We start from the raw sequence: 17,216 nt of genomic DNA on the forward strand, positions 1-17,216 counted from the left end.
TCTCTGTATTCTGTTTGTTGAAGAAACTGGGTCGTGTGTGCTGAGGAGTTTCCCACAGGCTGGATCTTGCTGATTGCGGTGTCAGGTAGTTTAGACTCAGCATTCGTCTGCACTTCCTGCTGTTGGCAGTTGGAGCTAGTGTTTGAATCAGTCCCAGGCTTGTCCCCTGCCCCACCCCAGCCTGTGAAGAGAGAGGCAAGAGGAGCAAGACTGTATGTCGGGTGATGGGATGTTCTTCACCAGGAGGTAACAGCTGGTGTCTCCCTTTGGGATGCTGGTAGCCGCTGGTGCCCAATGCTCAGAGCCTACCATTCCGTAGAAATTGCAAATTTCTGATATTGTGATTCTTTTATTTCTTTTTCATTTTTGTTGTTGTTGTTGGAAATAGATGAAAACCTCTGCCCATCTCTTTTCTATAGCTTTATTGAGATTCACATACCATACAATTCACCTATCTGAAGTGTACAGTCCAGTGGTTTTAGTATATATATTTTTTATAGATGTGCATCTATTAACAATTAATCTTAGAACATCCCATTAACCCTTCCCCCCAAAATACTCTACTCACCTTAGCGGTCACCCCACAAACCGGCAGCCCTCAGCAACCACTGCTTTAATTTCTGTCTCTACATTGACCTGTTCTGGACAGTTCATGGACCGTGTGGTCCTTCGTAACTGACTTCTTTCACTTAGTTCTCAAGGTTCATCTGTGCTGTAGCATGTGTCTGAACTTCACTCCTTTCTATGGCAAAATACTATTCTGTTGCATGGATTTTATGGATAAGGAGGGATGAATCATGATGGGCAAAGACTTGAGCTTGGGGGCGGGGGCAACACGCAATATGGTGTACAGAGATGTGTTGTAGAACTGGGCACTTGAAACTTGTATCATTATGTTAACCAGTGCCACCCCAATAAATTCAGTTTAAAAAAAAGAAGAAAAAGAAAGAGCCATCTGTCTCTCCATATGCCAGGAAATATCCAGATGAATCGAATTAAGTATGTCTTCTCTTTTCTTAGCATCTGTCTTTCTCACTGGGTCCAGGCCCACTGAAAGTATCTGAAAATGTATAGGACCCACTGAGCAGGAGCACCGAGGACCCATGGAAACCGTCAGGATCACCTCCTGTCTCTCCGGCGTCTCCCAGACCGTCAGAGTGAATGGGGGAGATCAGGGGTGATGAGAGTCGTGCACCAAGCACGTTCTCCCGTGGACCTTAGGAAAACGTGGAGGGAGGGCCAGGCTACTAATAATAATAAATACATTAGCAGAAAGTATATATCAGTATGGTTAAAAAAATAAAGACAGTTTATCTATTCATCGCTTAATAAGACATTTAGGTTGCTTCCACTTTGGGGCTACTATGAATAATGCTGCTATGAAGGTTTTTGTAAAGTTTCTGTTTGAGCATCATATTTTTTTTTATTTCTTTTTTTTTTTTTTTAAGTATATACCTAAGGAGTGGAATTGCTGAGCCAAATGGTAACTGTTTAACCATATGAGGACCTGTTAGGCTGTTTCCCAAAGTGGCTACACAATGTTACAAACCCATCAGTAGAATAGGAGGGTTCCAGGTTCTCTAACATTTGTTATCTGCCTTTTTTATTATAGCGACATCCTAGTGAGTGTGAAGTGATATCTGGTTATGGTTTTGATTGGCATTTCCCCAGTGACTAATGATGTTGAGCCCCTTTCCATGTGCTTTTGACCTTATGGAGAACTCTCAATATCTCTAGTCTTTGCTCATTCTCTAATTGAATATTTGCCTTTTTATTATTGAATGGTAATAGTTCTTTATCCTAGACAGAAGTTTCTTATCAGAGATGTGATTTGCAAAATCTTTCTCCCATTCTGGGTTGTCTTTGTACTTTCTTGATGTCTTGGTGTCCTTTGAAGCACAAATGTTTTAGTTTGATAATGTCTGGTTTATTTATATTTTCATTTCTTTTGCTTGTGCTTTTATGTCATGGCTGAGAAGCCATTCATTGCCTACTCCAAGGTCATGAGGATTTGTGCCTGTGTTTTATCCTGAGTGTCATATTTTCAGCTCTTATGTTTAGGCCTTTGATCCATTTTGACTTAATTCTTGTATATGCTCTCATCTACCCTTTGATTACATAGTGCTACAGCTGAAAGGCATCAATGCTTGATTATTTTTTTCCCTTTTACTTACCAGTTTTCATGATAAGGCATTGGTTCCCCAACATTTTATATAGTTATTGTTTGGTGGATTTTGTTTGGTCATTGGGCATGCTCAGATTTAATCCTGAGTTTGTATTATAGTAAAGCCAATTAAAATGTTAAAATTTTGCATACCGTGACATGTGCATATATGCAATATGCAGAGAAAAGTGATTTTTAAAAAACATTTTGTTTCTTACCTGGCTATTCCATCCTAAATTTTCATCTACCCAATTACCTTCCAGAAACATGCCAAAGGCCAGGATCTGTTTGACCAGATCGTGTACCACTTGGACCTCGTGGAAACCGATTACTTTGGCCTGCAGTTCCTCGACTCCGCCCAGGTTGCGGTACGTATCCCTTTGATTGATTTCATGATAGATTAGCTTCTCAGTGCTAGTCACAGATCCACCGTGGCAAGAAATTGGTAGGGAAACACAAGGGTGGGACTGTGATGTTGCTCCCATGACAGTCATTGGGGTGATGGTGACGGTGCCCATGTGAAATGCCCCACCTTTGAAGGGGCCGACCACCGGCAGAGAAAGAACGTTTCTGTCGGGCAGGGGGATGCATTAGGGAAGCCTTTCCAAGCACAGAGCTGCAACATGGCGTCTTGGTAGGGTGGGTAGAAATCATCCTAGGCATCCTCTTAGTGGAGCTGCTTTTATTTTTACCCAGCGGAAGAGGCTGCACCACTGTCTCCTTGTGCGGTCTTTCTGGGTGTGGAGAGCAGGTGCTGTGAATACTCCTGAATCCCTGCCAGGCTTGGGTGGGGCAGTCGGAGCAGGTCTTGGCATTGCTCGGGGAACCATCTTGCAGGCTCCAGGAGGTTGTGTTAGGTCAGCAAAGACTTCCCTTGCTTTGCCTGAGACAGAAGGGTTCACCGTGGAGAAACTGGAGCGAGTGAACGCCACGCGGCTCAGACTCACTCGTGTAGAAAGTGGGAAGGACTTCAGAATTTCCCTCCCCAGCAAAACCTCGCTTTGGGTTTCAAAGGCAATGTCGTCAACAATCTGAAAAGACTTAGTGAGTGCCTCTTGTGCACGGGCCCCATTCTAAGCAGGGTGGATAAAGCAGTGAACACATATGTCTTATGACAGGCAGTGACAAGCGTTAAGAAATACAAAGCGAAGTAAGGGGATAGACAGGTAGGGTCAGGGGCGGGGCTATTTGACGATGTGGGGTAGGGTGGGTTCCCAGATAGGAGATGTTTAAGCTCTATAGAGACCAGGAGCTCCTCGTATGTGGTGAAGCTCTTCTACCTGAAAGACACTTTGTAGATAACTTCCTGGGGGCCCCAAGCGACAGTTGTAAACTGAAGATGCTCAAAATCGATGCCTGAGAGACGGGTGGATCTGCCTGGAATGTGGGCCTGGTGCCGACGCAGGTGGTACAGTGGACTCAGGACTGGGTTGCAGCGCCTCCTGGGCAGACGCTCCCCCCCCCCCGCTCCCTTCAGGACGTCCTGTCTGGAGACAGCGCACCCCTCCTCCCCCCTGGCTGCTGCCGTGAACGGTGGGCTCAGGACTGGGTTGCAGCGCCTCCCGGGCAGACGCTGCTCCCTGCTCCCTTCAGGACACCCTGTCTGGAGACAGCGTCCCTCATCCCCCCTGGTTGCTGCCGTGAATGGTGGACTCAGGACTGGGTTGCAGCGCCTCCTGGGCAGACGCCCCCCCTGCTCCCTTCAGGGCACCCTGTCTGGAGACAGCGCATCCCTCACCCCCCCACCCTGTCCAGTTTCCTCTGAGCTTGGGCCGCCCGGTGCCCTGGTCCTCTGACCTCCGCACCTCCGCACTGTCCTCTCCATCCCTCAAGGCCCCTGGCAACCTCAGAATTCACCTTGTTGATCCTTCTAAATATTCTGGACACTGTTTCCTCTCCTTGAAGCTTCATCTGACCAAAAACCACCCAGATTCACTCTGGGTCTCGCCACCACCCAGTCGCTCCAAGATCCATCATACTGCTGTCCCCCATTCAGTGCTAATGTCCCTCGATTCCATCTTTCCAGTCCCTCTCCACCTGGCCTTGGCCCTTGAGGATCCCCTGCTGCCTTAGTCTCCCCTCCCCCAGCCTCCTCTGTCTCCTGGCTTGGCAAAGCCCCAGCCATGTCCCCTGTGTCCTCACTTGCCCTTTGGTTCTCCGGCCCCCACGGCTGCCCCCGGGCCTCCCTGGACACTCAGGCCCATCTGTTTCCTCTGCTGCTGCTCCCGGGCTGCCGAGCGCTGCTGGAGAGCCCCCGCGGTGCCTGCTGGCACCAGCACAGATCACAGGTCCGGTGAACTCGGAACCCGCCCCCCCCCAGCTGCTTTCGGAGCCGTGTTAGCCCCTCAGGGACTCATACGTGCCCCACAGCTGCCCTTCTGAATCTCGACCGCAGACATGGAGTCCAGACCCCACAAAGACTGTCCTCCAAGTCGGCCTGACCTCCTGCCAAGAAGACTAAGGTCATTTAGCTAAAACTCCTTGTTTTCTTTCCCTGAAGATAGACACAGTCTTTCTTGCCATTTTGTCTTCAGGGAGTACGCCTGTTTCTCCAGCGTCTTCTCCCCACACCGATGTGGACACTTCCCTTTCCAGTTGCTTCCTGAGTGCCAAATTCAGAGCTCTCCTCTCTGTCCCCAGCATCTGAACCCTTGTTGGCCCTGCTCTTTCCTGAAACTCTTCTCCATTCTGCCTTCGCCTGTGCATCTTAACCCGTGTAGTGCCTGTGTGGTGTTTCTGCCATCAGCGTGTCTGTGGCTTTAGACGAGGAGTCGGGCCTGGACCTTGTTCCTGGCTCTGCCCTCGACTCATTCGGCGGGCGTAGATAAGCCAGCTTTTCCTTGGTTTCAGCTTCCTCACCTGTAAAATGGGGTTCGTGGACCTCTTCTCCCAAGACTTCTTCCAGTTCTAATGATCAGTGATTGTGAGACTAAAGAGGAGGCAGCCACGTCTTTTCTGGAAGAAGATCCCTGCCATTCCTGACATTAGAGACAAGTGCCTGTTACCCTGGTGGCATGTCCTCATCCCCAGAGGACCCCTCTCCAGCCCAGATTTCCAGAAGAAGGTCAAGGATATGACTCTGTCATGAGAGACTACTACAGTCTTCTGCTCACTTAGCTGCTGGCTCTTCCGTCTGCCAGTGCCCGGTCGCTGTTCAGCAGGAGGTGTGTTCATGGCAAGATCCAGGCTTCCTTCCCAGACCAGACACCTGCAGGTGCGCGCACTCTGCAGGCTCTCCAGTCTGTTCAGGATCCAGCGCTGTGCACGGGCTGTGCTCTCCTCCAGCGTTGTGCACGGGCTGTGCTCTCCTTCTCCGGGCTGTGCTCTCCTTCCCCGGGCTGTGCTTTCCTTCTCCGGGCTGTGCTCTCCTTCCCCACCAGCGCAGGTGTAGAGTCCTCATCTGCCTGCCTCAAGGACCCAGGAGTGTTGGAACGGCAGCAGCCCCCAGGTCCATGAGCAGAAGGGCTCCTGGCAGGCCTGGTTCATGTCGTGCCTGCATTCACCTCTGTGCCTTTGCTAGTGCTGGAACGCCCGTTCCCGCCCTGTTTCAACCCCTGGCCATCCTTTGAGACTGTCTCAGACGGCACACCGGCATGGAGCATGGCCTGAGATCTCAAAGCCTTCTCCTCCTCTCTGTGACCCTCTGAGCTTACTTTGCCTTCCGTGGCAGCTTGCTCATTGGGCCTCCGGTTCAGTACTTGTGTATATAAACAAAACCTGATTAGACCATAAGACATAGGACCTCCTCTTTTTTTCTTGGTGACTTGGTGGCAAGGCACACACCTGAGAACCTTACTCGTTAGCCCCAGAAGGGACCTTAGGAGCCATCTGTCAAGTATTTCCATCTTCTGGATGGTGACCCCACAGCCTTAGACCTTGGTGGGTCCCTTAGCGAGGAGCACAGCTCAGCTCAGCTCTGCCCTGTTTTTACAATTTCAGGTCTCATGCTCTTTTCAGCACGCTGTCCCCTTGAGCCTCCGTCTTCGTCACTGCCCAGTGGGGGTGGTGACATCTATTTCACAGGGTTCTGACATCTGACGTGGTGTGTTTCTCTGCTCTCCTTGCTGGACATTCGGAAGGGAGACCAAGAGTCATCACAGCCCCAGCGAGGTCCTGCTGCAGTGCGCTGGGACCCGCAAGGCCGTCTCGCCTGTGGGAGAAGCCTTAGCAATTTAGACAGGATCCCTTCGGCTTTTTGGGTGTCATGGATTTTTCTGAGGACCTGGGACAGTGTGGTTGGTGGCAGCTGACTGGGTGCTGTGACAGGTGACTGGGTGTGGTGGCAGGTGTGTTTCTGGGGAGAGTGAGGTAGTTGATGGGGACCTGGAGGGAACAAATGGTCCACTTGGCCGGTGGCTTATTACTCCATGATTGAGGCTCCTGCAAGGACTGACACCCCCACCCAGTCCCTGACATGCAAATCAGAGGGCTGGCCGAGGCGGGGCTGTTGGCAGGGCTCTCTTCCATCCCTGCTCCCTGCTAAGAGCCAAGCCCGGTTTCCATAGTGCCCTGCCCGGCCCTGCAGCAAGGTCAGAGTCTATTGGCATCTCCTATTTTTAGCAGCCAGGCCTGGGGCCTCCTGTTCCCCTTTCCATATCAAAGCAGGAAGGCCACCTGGGAACCCTCTCTCTGGGTCCCGCTTGTGCGTTGCTTCAGCTGGGGCAAAGGCTCTGATTTTACATATCAAAGCTTTCCTGTGAGAGCCTGGGCTCCAGCCGCACCCCTCAGTTTTCTCACAGCCTGGTCAGAGGGCTGCTGTTCACTGAGGTCCCCGGTTTGGCTGCTGTTCACTGAGGTCCCCGGTTTGGCTGCTGTTCACTGAGGTCCCCGGTTTGGCGTGTGGCATCTAACTCAAGTTTTCATGTGACTCACGTTTAACATTCATCACCAATCCGCAAAGCTGACCAGGGAACAATCCCATTTTACAAATGATGAAGCTGAGGGTCAGTCATTGGGAACCTCGTCAAAGTTAAAGGAACAGAGAACCTGGCCTCCTTCCAAAGCCCAGCGCATTCCATTCATTCCATTGCAAATGGTAATGTCTCTCTCTCTCTTTTCCTCTCTCTCTCTCCCCCTCTCTCTAACACACACACACACACACACACACACACACACACACACACACACACACCTACGACACTCCCACCTCCCTCCCCCCCCAAAAGAGAACATTCGGTCAATATCCCTTTGACAAACTTTGACTTGGAGCTTCTGGATGCCAAGCTGTGTGGTGCAGAAGCAAGCGGACACTGTCCCTGCCTGCCGTATTCTGGTGAGGGAGCCGGACAGGTGGTCCTTGGAATAGAGAGGGTTCAGTCTCCACTTCGGGAGCTTGGATAAGGTGAACAGGTGTCTTGGGGGGGTGAACATGAGGTGGGCCTCAGAGGATGAGGACTGCCAGGTGGAGAGCAGGGGGCCTTGGGGTAGGGATAACCTCCTCAATTGAGCAGGAGCAGCCCTCCCTGTCACTGGGGCAGGTGTTCTAGTGGGTTGGGGTGGCCATTGTAAGTCCGTTCCACAACCCCTCCCAACGTAGAAAGAGAACTTTTTTTTTTTTCTTTTTTTATTTTATATTTTTCTGAAATTAGAAAGGGGGAGGTAGTCAGACAGACTCCTGCATGCGCCCGACCGGGATCCACCTGGCTTGCCCACCAGGGGGCGACGCTCTGCCCTTCTGGGGCGTCGCTCTATTGCAACGAGAGCCATTCTAGCGCCTGAGGCAGAGGCCATAGAGCCATTATCAGCGCCCGGGCCAACTTTGCTCCAATGGAGCCTTGGCTGCGGGAGGGGAAGAGAGAGACAGAGAGGAGGGAGAGGGGGAGAGGTGGAGAAGCAGATGGGCGTTTCTCCTGTGTGCCCTGGCTGGGAATCGAACCCTGGACTCCTGCACACCAGGCCGACGCTCTACCACTGAGCCAACCAGCCAGGGCCAGAAAAGGAACATTTTATGGTGATATGTTTTATAGCCGGGGATGCAGAAAAGGTGATTTTGGCCTTTCTTTCAAGCCTTGGGAGATGTTTTTTCCTCTGGTCTTTTTAGTGTGGAATTGGGTGGGTGGGTGATATGAGGTCCAGGGCTGTAAGATAAGGGTGACACAGACTGGGTGATGCTGGAAGGTTTGAGTGGACCCCTCAGGGACTGTTACAGCTTCCTGCTGATGACTGCCGGGGGGTGTCACCACATTTGCCATTTGTGTGGACACTACTGAGCGTCCCACCATTTCAGATGTCCCTGTAGCGGGATACATCACTGTAAGAGAAAGATTAAAAAACAGTTGCTTCCATTTGAATGGTTTGTTATAGTTTCCACGGATGCTCAGCTGGTTCTTCAGACGGTGTGCCGGGGGCTAGGTCAGTGCACAGATGAGGAAACTGAGGCTCTAGGGCAGGGGTCTCAAACTCAACTCAGCATGTGGGCCGCAGAGCAAGATCACAGCCGTTCAGCAGGCCGCACTAGGTCTACAAAAGGCAACTTTTACGCAACACTTTTCTCACTGCAGTTGAAAACAAAAAAAAATCAGTACAACAAGCACAATCGTACATGCAGTTTACTCAGAGTCACAAAACGACCAGAAACTGTAGTTCGCATCACAACTGCTGTTAACTAAGCTAATATCTAGCTAGGATGCTAGAGAAATGAAAAATACAAGTAGGCCCCTAGGCTTACTTAATTTTATCCAAAATATTTTGAATTTCATGGATTAGTCTGCGGGCCGCACAAAATTGTTTGGCGGGCCGCATGCGGCCCGCAGGCCGCGAGTTTGAGACCCCTGCTCTAGAGTGTCCTTGTGCAGAGCCACACACGGGGTGAGTGGCAGAGCAGGGACTTAATTCTGATCTTCTGCCTCCTCTGTTTTAGTACAAATGAGCATGAAACAGCTCAAGAGCTGTTGTGGGCCTCCCAGCAGCCTGTTTCTAAACATCAGCAGGGCGAGTCTTTTCCTGCCTGTGTGCAGATATCCACACTGAATGGGAGGCTGTTGATAAAGAGGTCTCTGCAGTTGTTTTAGACAAATCCCCGAGGAAACCTCAAGTCACTGGGATAAATGCTGAGGAGGCAGAGGAGAGACCCCTCTCATGGGTGGAGAAGGCACATCACCAGAGGGTGGTGTAGGGAAACCAGAGCGCTGGCTGCCGCAGAGCCGGAGTGCGAATCCTGCTCCTCCTCCTCGCCCCCTCTCATGGGTGGAGAAGGTACATCACCCCGAGGGTGGTGTAGGGAAACCAGAGCGCTGGCTGCCGCAGAGCCGGAGTGCGAATCCTGCTCCTCCTCCTCGCCCCCTCTCATGGGTGGAGAAGGCACATCACCGGAGTGTGGTGTAGGGAAACCAGAGCGCTGGCTGCCGCAGAGCCGGAGTGCGAATCCTGCTCCTCCTCCTCGCCCCCTCTCATGGGTGGAGAAGGCACATCACCGGAGTGTGGTGTAGGGAAACCAGAGCGCTGGCTGCCGCAGAGCCGGAGTGCGAATCCTGCTCCTCCTCCTCGCCCCCTCTCATGGGTGGAGAAGGCACATCACCGGAGTGTGGTGTAGGGAAACCAGAGCGCTGGCTGCCGCAGAGCCGGAGTGCGAATCCTGCTCCTCCTCCTCGCCCCCTCTCATGGGTGGAGAAGGCACATCACCGGAGTGTGGTGTAGGGAAACCAGAGCGCTGGCTGCCGCAGAGCCGGAGTGCGAATCCTGCTCCTCCTCCTCGCCCCCTCTCATGGGTGGAGAAGGCGCATCACCCCGAGGGTGGTGTAGGGAAACCAGAGCGCTGGCTGCCGAAGCGCCAGAGCACGAATCCTGCTCCTCCTCCTCGCCCCCTCTCATGGGTGGAGAAGGCACATCACCGGAGTGTGGTGTAGGGAAACCAGAGCGCTGGCTGCCGCAGAACCGGAGCGCGAATCCTGCTCCTCCTCCTCGCGCTGACCCGGGCGCCTCTGCACCCTCTCCATGGCTACCTTCGTCTCCTCTGAGGTCTCAGAATGTAAAGGATAGGATATGGTCTGATGTGTGTTTTTTCCAGCACCAGCACACAATTACCGTATTTCCCTGTGTATAAGGTGCACATTTTACCGAAAAATCTGGGGTCTAAAAACTGGGTGCGTCTTAAATAGTGGTTGTAGATTTTTTTTTATTATTTAAAAACTTGAGAAAATCTTCAGGATCTCAAGTTAATTTTTTTTTTTTTCAGAGACAGAGAGAGTCAGAGAGGGATAGACAGGGACAGAGAGATGAGAAGCCTCAATCATTAGTTTTTCGTTGCGCATCGCAACACCTTAGTTGTTCATTGATTGCTTTCTCATATGTGCCTTGACCGTGGGCCTTCAGCAGACTGAGTAACCCCTTGCTCGAGCCAGCGACCTTGGGTCCAAGCTGATGAGCTTTTTGCTCAAACCAGATGAGCCCGCACTCAAGCTGGTGACCTCAGGGTCTCGAACCTGGGTCCTCGGCATTCCAGTCCGAAGCTCTATCCACTGCGCCACCACCTGTTCAGGCTAGATTTTTTTTTTTACTTGCATTTCCCACCTTTTCATGCTTATTTTTGCGCTTATTATTGAAGATTGTGATTTGTCATCAGACATAGATGAGGACAAGCTAATGGATGGGTTTTGACAGTGATGAGTTGTATGAATTTTATGATGAATAAAACTTGAGTTCAATAACTTTATGTAATACATTTCTTTTTTCAAATTTCGGGCCCCAACAGCATTGTTCACAATAGCGAAGATCTGGAAACAGTCCAAGTGTCCATCAGTGGACAAGTGGATTAAAAGGCAGTGGTACATATACACAACGGAATACTATGGGGCCATGAAAAAGAAGGAAATCTTACCTTTTGCAACAACATGGAGGGACCTGGAAACTATTATGTTAAGTGAAATAAGCCAGGCAGAAAAAGAAAAATATCATATGACCTCACTCATTTGAGGAATCCAATGAACAGTGTGAACTGAGGAACGGAATTGAGACAGAGGAGAGATCAAAGGGACCAGAGGAAAAGAGGACAGAGGGAAGGGGGATGATAGGATGGGATAAACCTGAAGGGAAGGGGGGAGGGTGCTATGGGGAGGGGGGCAAGAAAGATGTTGAGGGGAATACAGGGGAGGGGGATGCATTCAGGGCATCACTAGAATCTATGTAAACACAATAAATTAAAATAAAAATTTTTGGGCTCCAAAATTAAGGTGTGTCTTCTACATTGGGAGCAAGCGTTTTATACATGGGGAAATACAGTAATCTGACACTGTGTACCTGAAGATAGCTTCAGAGCCCCACAGGTTAAGGGCTCAATCTCACAAAACATGCCCCTCCAGCCTGTACACATTTCAGGTGCCAGTCGCAAGCTCTCAGGCGGTGGTGTTGCATACCCGGCCTCATGCGGGTCACGGTTCCGGAACTGTTGTTCCGATAGAACAGATGGGCTTTGCTAGGTCATCTCACATCATGATTAATGGAAAGGGTTTCACCAGGTGGACTTAGCTGAGAAGTTCAGATCAAAAACCTCTTTTCTAACACCCATCAGAGTGTTTGAGTGAAATGTCCTGCCCTTTGAACTCACAAATGCAGCTGTCTGTGTCCAATGATTGCTTTAATGGTCTGTTAAGAGGGCTGGAGCCGCGGGCCTTGGCCTTTGCTGACTGGCGGCCTAGCTGTTTTTAGCCAGGTTGCAGGTGAACATCTGAGACAGACAGGTCCTGCTGCCACAAGCCTCCAGACCAAACCCAGGGTCTGATTTACTCGACACCACGTGGGGGCTGAGTGCCCGGGTGTTTGTCGCGAGGTGGTTTGTGGGATAAAATGTGAGCAGTCAGAGTTTGATCGCTCCTGCAGCTCGTAAGGAAAGTTTAGGTCATTTTTAACTGGTCGGATACAAGATAGGTTTTATCATCCCTCCTTTTAGGATGGTGGCTGGGGCTCTTGTCGCCTCTGATGCAGACAAGCAAACCTGATCTGAATGCCATGGGGTCCAGGAGCTGTTAAAATGGAGCTGTTTCTGATTCCTCTCCCGGCTTAGCAAGCCCCAGAGTTTTCACGGGCCTCCATCCTGGCAGGTCCTGCTCTGGGCAAGGCTCCAGGCGGTTGCTGGGCAGGAAGGATGGAGGCCAGCCTGCATGGATAGGAGAGCTCCTTAGCCCCGGGGCCAGAGGGAAAGCAGCCTGCCGCCCACCAGACGCACCTCGCCGGGGTCTGTCTGGGAGTTGTCCACCAGACGCACCTCGCCGCGGTCTGTCTGGGAGTTAATACCGGGCGTAGGCATGTGGTGAACTGTGATTTTGCAGAACTCAAAGAGCAGTTTTCAGAAGGGATTGTGGATGTTTCAAGATCCCCAAGTTTATTAGAACACATTCCTGGGTAGGAGAGGGTGTGGGAACACTTTAGCACTAAATATTTAATAGGCAGCCTGGGCACCTTTAAAAAACACTCATGCTCTGAGCTTCTGTCTAATGGCTCTTGGGTGGGACCTGGGTATTCGTGAATGTAATGCTCAGCCAGGGTTGGAAACCACAGCTCAGGAAACGACACAGGTTGGACTTGGATCAAGATTAGAATTTGATCATTGAGGGAGAGGAATAGTGGGCCTAAGCTTGTTCTGTCCAAAATATGATGAGGAGACTTGAGAAAGGAGAGAAATGGAACAAGCTCCTTTAAGCCGTGAGCCTCTGGGGCTGATGAGCTTAAGAAGACTGGTTGTAGGGAGAACTTTCTTTGCCATCGTTTCTTTGGATGGGTAAGGCGGAACTTTCTTTTGCTAACGGTGAATCTATTTGAAAGGGAGAAGAACAGGTTTAGTCGTAGCCATTAGCATGATACTCACTTTGGCAGGAAAGTGAATATTATAATAATACTTCCATCGAGTCTGTATCTGCTCTCCTCCTGTGTATGTGTGTGTGGTGGGGGGGCTAAAGTCCAGGGTTTTCAGCCTGGTTGAGGGCAGCAGTGAGACCTCATTCTAAGGAGGCAAACGGATCATCAAAAACTGCTTGATGGGCAAGTGACTAATGAATGAATGGAAATGCTAACCCAGCCCACCTCCACAGAAAAAATATTCTCAGTAAAAGTAAAAAAACAAAAAACCCAACTATGCTTCAAAAGTAACCCCTTGAAATCTTTCTGGACATATCTGGACAGAAAATACTAAGTCTACATAAATGAGGTCCTACCTGATTGTTTTCGTCTGACATCATGCTGTGGATGTCTCCCCACATCCAGAGATACAGGCATCAGCTTTAAAGGCTGAATGGCATTTCATTATAGGGATGAGCCACTTTTTTTTAATCCGCTTTGTCAATGAGCCTTTAGGTCATTTCCAATTCAGAGCGCTTAACAGTGAGAGAAAGCATCCTGTCCATGTGCCTCTGAGATGCGCATCCGGCTTCTTCCGTGATCTGCTGCTTTTATGACCCGGTAGCTTAGCCAGGGAGTGGAGATGACAAGCCCACGTTCTCCCTCTGCACCGCTCACAGCTTGTTGTATTGTAATTCATCTGTTATTTGCTTTTGTGTTTCCTTGTCCCCTTCCTCCCACACAGCCATCACGGGCTCTTAGGTGAGGGGCACAGTGTGCTGTGCTAATTCAGTCCCGCCCTTGCTCATTGTTAGAACGTGCCGCGTTGCAGTGGCCTCAGAAAGCCTCTGGTGCTGGACAGCTAGAGAGAAGGCCCACTCTGGCCGTGACCTCCCGGCACGGGTCCAGTTTAAGGGAAATGATGAGGGAAAGGTTTGCCTTATTTAAAATACTTATTTTAGACATTTACTGATTTCTTGAGACTATAATAAGGGCCTGCTGGGTGCTACACTCTGTGCTTGGCACAGGAAACACAGAAATGACCAAGTGAACGACAACCCTGCCCGCCGGGCTGACATCTGCATAAAGGGGCCCACAGGATTATGTTCCTCAGTGTCCTTTTCCACAGAAGTGAAGCTTTTGAGGCTCATTGGGACTATAGCCTTAGCAACTTTGACACAGTACGGACAACTTTTAGATGTGGGGAATGGTTTTGTCATTTCTTTGGATGGGTAAGCCTGAAAGTGGTCATTCTGGTTAAAAAACTAGAGGAAGTCGAATTGCCCTCACTGATTGGGGCAACAGTTTTGTAGGCGAGTCCCTGCCTGTCTTTCCTTCTTCAATTGTGGGTCATTTTTCTGGCAAAAGAATAAAAGGGTCATGCATTTTAGTTTTATAATTTCAGAGTTTAGGGCAACAGAACTCCAGGACCAGCGAGTGATCAGAGATCCTCAGAAGTGCTTCTGTAGTCTTGACCGGAGGAAGAGAGACCTGGACTGACTGGGGGAGACTGGCTGTAACGTGAACTCAGGAAGAGGCAGTTGGCCGCACTGACTGGAGGGGACTTGACAGAGCAGTTAGTTAAAGGGTTCTTGAGTTCTTTCAGACGCCTCTTTGAAAGGCTTATGGAAGCTCTGGGCCCTGTTCCCCTGGAAAAAAGCACTATATGCATAAGCACAGATTTTTTTTTTATACCATCCCAAGCAGTTTGCAGGCCCCCAGCCTAAGCACTCGAGATCCAGGCCAGTGTCTGGTTTTTATGGGGGGAATTACCGTGGTCTGCAGAGGAGGGTACTCAGGTCTGTATACTCTTGCCGATGCACTATTATTCCTAAAGAAACGTTTCCTTTCTTTTCAGCACTGGCTGGATCATTCCAAACCCATAAAAAAGCAGATGAAAAGTAAGTAAGCAGAATTCAGCCTACTCATTGATTTCTTTTTATTGGGAAGTCAACTCCTTCGCCAGTGTTTTCAAGCATTCTGTTTTCATTAGAACCTGGGAGCGTTATTTAAAGAGAGTCTGTATTAACTGGATGATTTTTAATTTTGCAAGGCTGGCCAAGGGTTAGAGTTTAGAATGTGAACAAGCATTTCTGGTGGATATGAAAAATCAGACTGGATGCCCTTGTTTGAAATCAGACACCCCTGCCCATGAGATCTGATGGATCTGCTGTTCGGAAGCAGGACTTAACACTTAATACTGTCGCTTGTTTTGGGTTTTTTTATTTTATTTTGTTTTTAGTGAGAGGAGGGGAGATACAGAGACAGACTGTCTCATGTGCCCCAACCGGGATCCATCTGGCAATCCCCATCTGGGGTCAATTCTCTGCCCATCTGGGGCCATGCTTGCAACCGAGCTATTTTTAGTGCCTGAGGTGGAGGCTTGAAGGAGCCATCCTCAGTACCCAGGGCCAACATGCTCAAATCATTCAAGCCACTGGCTGTGGGAGGGGAAGAGAGAGAGAGAAAGAGAGAAGGAGGAGGTGGGAAAGGCAGGCAGATGGTCTCCTCTCCTGTGTGCCCTGGCAGGGAATCGAAACTGGGATTTGGACACACTGGGTCAATGCTCTACCATTGAGCTAACCAGCCAGGGCCAATACTGTCCCTTTCTAATGAGTAGTAAAGTAGGCTCAGAGAAGTGGGGGACCCAGAGAGATCTGAAACAGGTCCAGCTCCCATGTTTCAGGTGTGGGGGCCACATTTCTTCAGTGTTGTTTATGCGTGGGGGTAACTTTTTTTTTTGTATTTTTCTGATGTGAGAAGTGAGGAGTCAAAGAGCCAGACTGCTGTATGCCCCCTACCCGGATCCACCCAGCATGCCCAACAGGGGGTGATACTCTGCCCATCAGGGGCATTGTTCTGTTGCAACTGGAGCCATTCTAGCACCTGAGGCAGAGGCCAAGGAGCCATCCTCAGTGCCCGGGCCAACTTTGCTCCAATGGAGCCTTGGCTGCGGGAGGGGAAGAGAGAGACAGAGAGGAAGGAGAAGAGGAGGGGTGGAGAAGCAGATGGGCGCTTCTCCTGTGTTCCCTGGCTGGGAATCGAACCCTGGACTTCCACACTCCAGGCCGATGCTCTACCACTGAGCCAACCGGCCAGGGCTGCCTGGATAACTTTTTAAAATATAATACTTTCAAGATACTTCTGTATATTATGTAGACAACAGAACAATTAGTTGTTCATGTATCCCTTTCCTGAGTCTACTTAATATTTTGCAAAAAGTTAGTACCCATTTGGAGCACCATGGCAGTCCAGGGTGAAGGATGAATGTCAGTTGTTTATAATTCATCTAGGGGGCACCTAGCTCAGCCATCTTGGCTGACATGATTCTTTTTAGTTTTCCAAATCACGGTTGCCAAGGACGGTACAGTACTGGCTTTGTAAACACTGCTCTGTGTTTGCCTCCCAATGTGATGGCGAATGTGTTAATAGCCTTAATGTTTTTCCTTTGGTCCATTCTGTGATCTTCATAATGTGGGGAAACCTCTTCAACCTTCCACCTCCATGTGTGTAGTTGGACCTGCTTACGCCTTGCACTTTCGAGTTAAATACTATTCTTCAGAACCGAACAACCTTCGCGAAGAGTTTACAAGGTAGGACAAGACTTGGAACCAGACCCCGCCCCGCATCTCTCTGCACTTGCCTGACTGAGAACGCATGGGTCTTCTAGACTGGGGGTTGGCCTCCCTCTCTGCTGGTTTTATATTCTGAGCAAGAGTTCTTAGCATTTTGCCTGTGCTTATCTCTGTATTTGGCTGCCAGTCCACACTTGGCTTAATTTGACCTTTTGCTTAGAGAATCAAAATGAAAAGATGTATTTTCCTGTCGCATTTCTGTTTAGTTGACCCTGGGGGTAATTTCCCGGGGCACTTTATATATATATATGTATATTTTGTCAGAGAAGAAAAGTCTCTGCTGTCTTACTTTTATTTTTAAGGGACTGCAAAATACTCCCTTGAGTGTTAATATAATACTATCAGAGTTGTTACAGACTCTCTATTACCTTTCAGCCCCACCGAGTCCCTTTTATGGTGTGCCTGCCACTCTCGGTCAGACTGCAGAGACTGTTGAAGCAAAAGAGACAAAAAACAAACAAAAAAACATTTTGAGGGTGGGGTTTCCCTCCAGCCACCCGTTTATCAGTGAGATTCTCTACCCACTCCTGTCTGATGTCCCCAGAACCTCCCTTGTCATTCTGTGGGATGGCCAGGAAGTGGTGTCATGTAAGCTGCTGGGTAGTCCATGGTATTGACCACTAGCTCGATGACCACCTAAGTAACACTTT

The 17,216-nt window shown here is 49.8% G+C and overlaps 1 protein-coding gene across 2 annotated transcripts in view; it reads left to right on the plus strand.

Annotated features, from left to right (window-relative positions):
• EPB41L4B (erythrocyte membrane protein band 4.1 like 4B) overlaps window positions 1-17,216 on the plus strand; it is a 137,814-nt gene that overhangs the window by 34,093 nt on the left and 86,505 nt on the right. For both annotated transcript variants that reach the window (XM_066367489.1, XM_066367488.1), the window contains exons 2-4: window positions 2,428-2,532; window positions 14,790-14,832; window positions 16,446-16,524. In XM_066367489.1, the coding sequence (XP_066223586.1) occupies window positions 2,428-2,532; window positions 14,790-14,832; window positions 16,446-16,524 (227 nt within the window). The remainder of the gene's footprint in view (window positions 1-2,427; window positions 2,533-14,789; window positions 14,833-16,445; window positions 16,525-17,216) is intronic.

The sequence above is a fragment of the Saccopteryx leptura genome, chromosome 2 (genome assembly GCF_036850995.1).
Source record: "Saccopteryx leptura isolate mSacLep1 chromosome 2, mSacLep1_pri_phased_curated, whole genome shotgun sequence".
Taxonomy (NCBI): domain Eukaryota; kingdom Metazoa; phylum Chordata; class Mammalia; order Chiroptera; family Emballonuridae; genus Saccopteryx; species Saccopteryx leptura.